At 44.7% G+C, this 1,880-nt stretch overlaps 1 protein-coding gene across 1 annotated transcript in view; it reads left to right on the plus strand.

Moving 5' to 3' along the window:
* Positions 1-1,263: 1,263 nt before the first annotated feature.
* The window catches only part of LOC143035578 (uncharacterized), an 8,094-nt gene continuing 7,477 nt past the window's right edge, over positions 1,264-1,880 (plus strand). Inside the window, exon 1 of the mRNA XM_076202446.1 lies at positions 1,264-1,880. This exon is cut by the window's right edge and continues 393 nt beyond it. Within this exon, the coding sequence (XP_076058561.1) occupies positions 1,264-1,880 (617 nt within the window).

Here is a 1,880-nt window from a genome sequence, read left to right on the forward strand (position 1 = left end):
TCTCCTTAATCCCGTGTGTAGAACCTCGACTCCATCCCAGTGGGGCAAATGTCCAGACCGGTCAGCATGTTGGACGAGTGAGTTAGAAGTCCTGTGTGACCTCAAGTCTCTTTTGTGCTCAGCTACGCGTTTCTCGACGCCTCGACCTGACTCACCGTAATATGAAGATGAGCAACTACCGCAAGGAATGCGATAGATGGTACTGAGGGCGTTTTGGGACAGTCCTTTTATATTCTTGGTCTTGACCATTTTTCCAATTTTGGAATTGGACGTCCTTGCTATTTTTATCCCACTCTTCCCAAGAAATCTGTCAATGCCTTCAGTTTTTCTAGAGTTAGGAACCGAAATATACTGTACCTTATTATCCTCGGACGACTGGACATTTGGTCTCATGAAAATGTTCCTAGCCACTCCTTTCAGCTTTTTAATCATTCCCCCTGGATATTTTAACTTCTTAAAGGCATTAGTTATGTAGGCTAATTCATCTTCTAAAAATTCCTCACTGCAAATCCTAAAAGCTCTGAGGAAGAAGCCTATGAGCACGCCGGTCTTCACTCGCTCGCTGTGTCCTGAGAAGTAGTGCACAAAGTCATCTTTGTTGGTAGGTTTTCGGTACACTGAGAATCTTACTCCTTCATCCCTCCTGTGCACCAACGTGTCAAGGAATGGTAACTTATGGTCGTCTTCCATCTCCACAGTGAATTGAATATCTTTATGGACTCTATTGAGTCTACCTAGCTTATGTCCAATGTCGATATTCTCCGGCACTATCACAATAACGTCGTCCACATACCTTAGCCACGTTACCCGGCTGGTTATCGCGTCCAACATGCTGACCGGTCTGGACATTTGCCCCACTGGGATGGAGTCGAGGTTCTACACACGGGATTAAGGAGGGACATGAGGAAGACTGTTGAAGCTGCCTACATTAATTATTATGAAAACATCAATGACAGGGAAGGTTTTGTTTGTTTGTCAGAGGCAACAAGTAGATTAATTATAAATACAATTGGGAAACGTATGCTTGATACGGGAAAGGGAATCCCCAGACAGCCGGCGGGGTGACCTGTCCTTGTTCCCATCCTCGGATGTATAAATATGTGGTCCAACTGTTTGTAGACAGCTTACTGAAGAAGACCGAGTCGGTCGAAACGTATAAGCAATAAAAAGTTCCAGCCCATCTTCGCTTATTCTTCCTCCACCCAGTCTCTCATCTGTCTAAACCATTCATCAAATATGTCGAGAGGTGGTGGAAGAGAGAAGATGTGGAAGGAATACTACAGACAGCGTCGGATCGCAAGTTACACACTCCGTGGACGGTTTCTTATGGACTGCCTAGAAGAACAGGTTCTCCCGGAATCAGCCCCAAGACAACTGAGAAGTGACAAACATCCTTTTACTGAAAGTGCAAGAGTTTACCTAGAGGAAGCATGCAAAAATCTTGAGGATAAAGTGAACGAGTTGCACCATGATATAGATAGTCTCGCGTTACCCGGCTGGTTATCGCGTAAGTTAGCCAAGGAGTATACGGTTCAAAGTGTTAAGTTAAAGCGCGAACTAGCTCGTCTGTGTGAGGTCAGCGATTGGAACATAGTAGGACGTTTAGACCTGGTTCTAAACCTTTCAGACAGACGGTTATCCAGCACAGAAAAGCAAGTACTCTCACTAGGTTTAAAGTTTGACATCGGAGGTAACGGAAAAGGTTTCAATGAGTTCATAAACTGCAACTATAAGTGGAGGGATCGTGATGCGGATAAAGGTTTTACTCAAGGAGTGGTCGCTTGCTATAAAGCCTTAGCCCAATCTAACATTTGTGTCATTCCGAGGAGGTACAAGGAGGCGCTACACACACTAAGCCAGGACGATAGCATAATAATCTC

The sequence above is a fragment of the Oratosquilla oratoria genome, chromosome 19 (genome assembly GCF_046742065.1).
Source record: "Oratosquilla oratoria isolate Oo_2021 chromosome 19, ASM4674206v1, whole genome shotgun sequence".
NCBI classification, from domain to species: Eukaryota; Metazoa; Arthropoda; class Malacostraca; order Stomatopoda; family Squillidae; genus Oratosquilla; species Oratosquilla oratoria.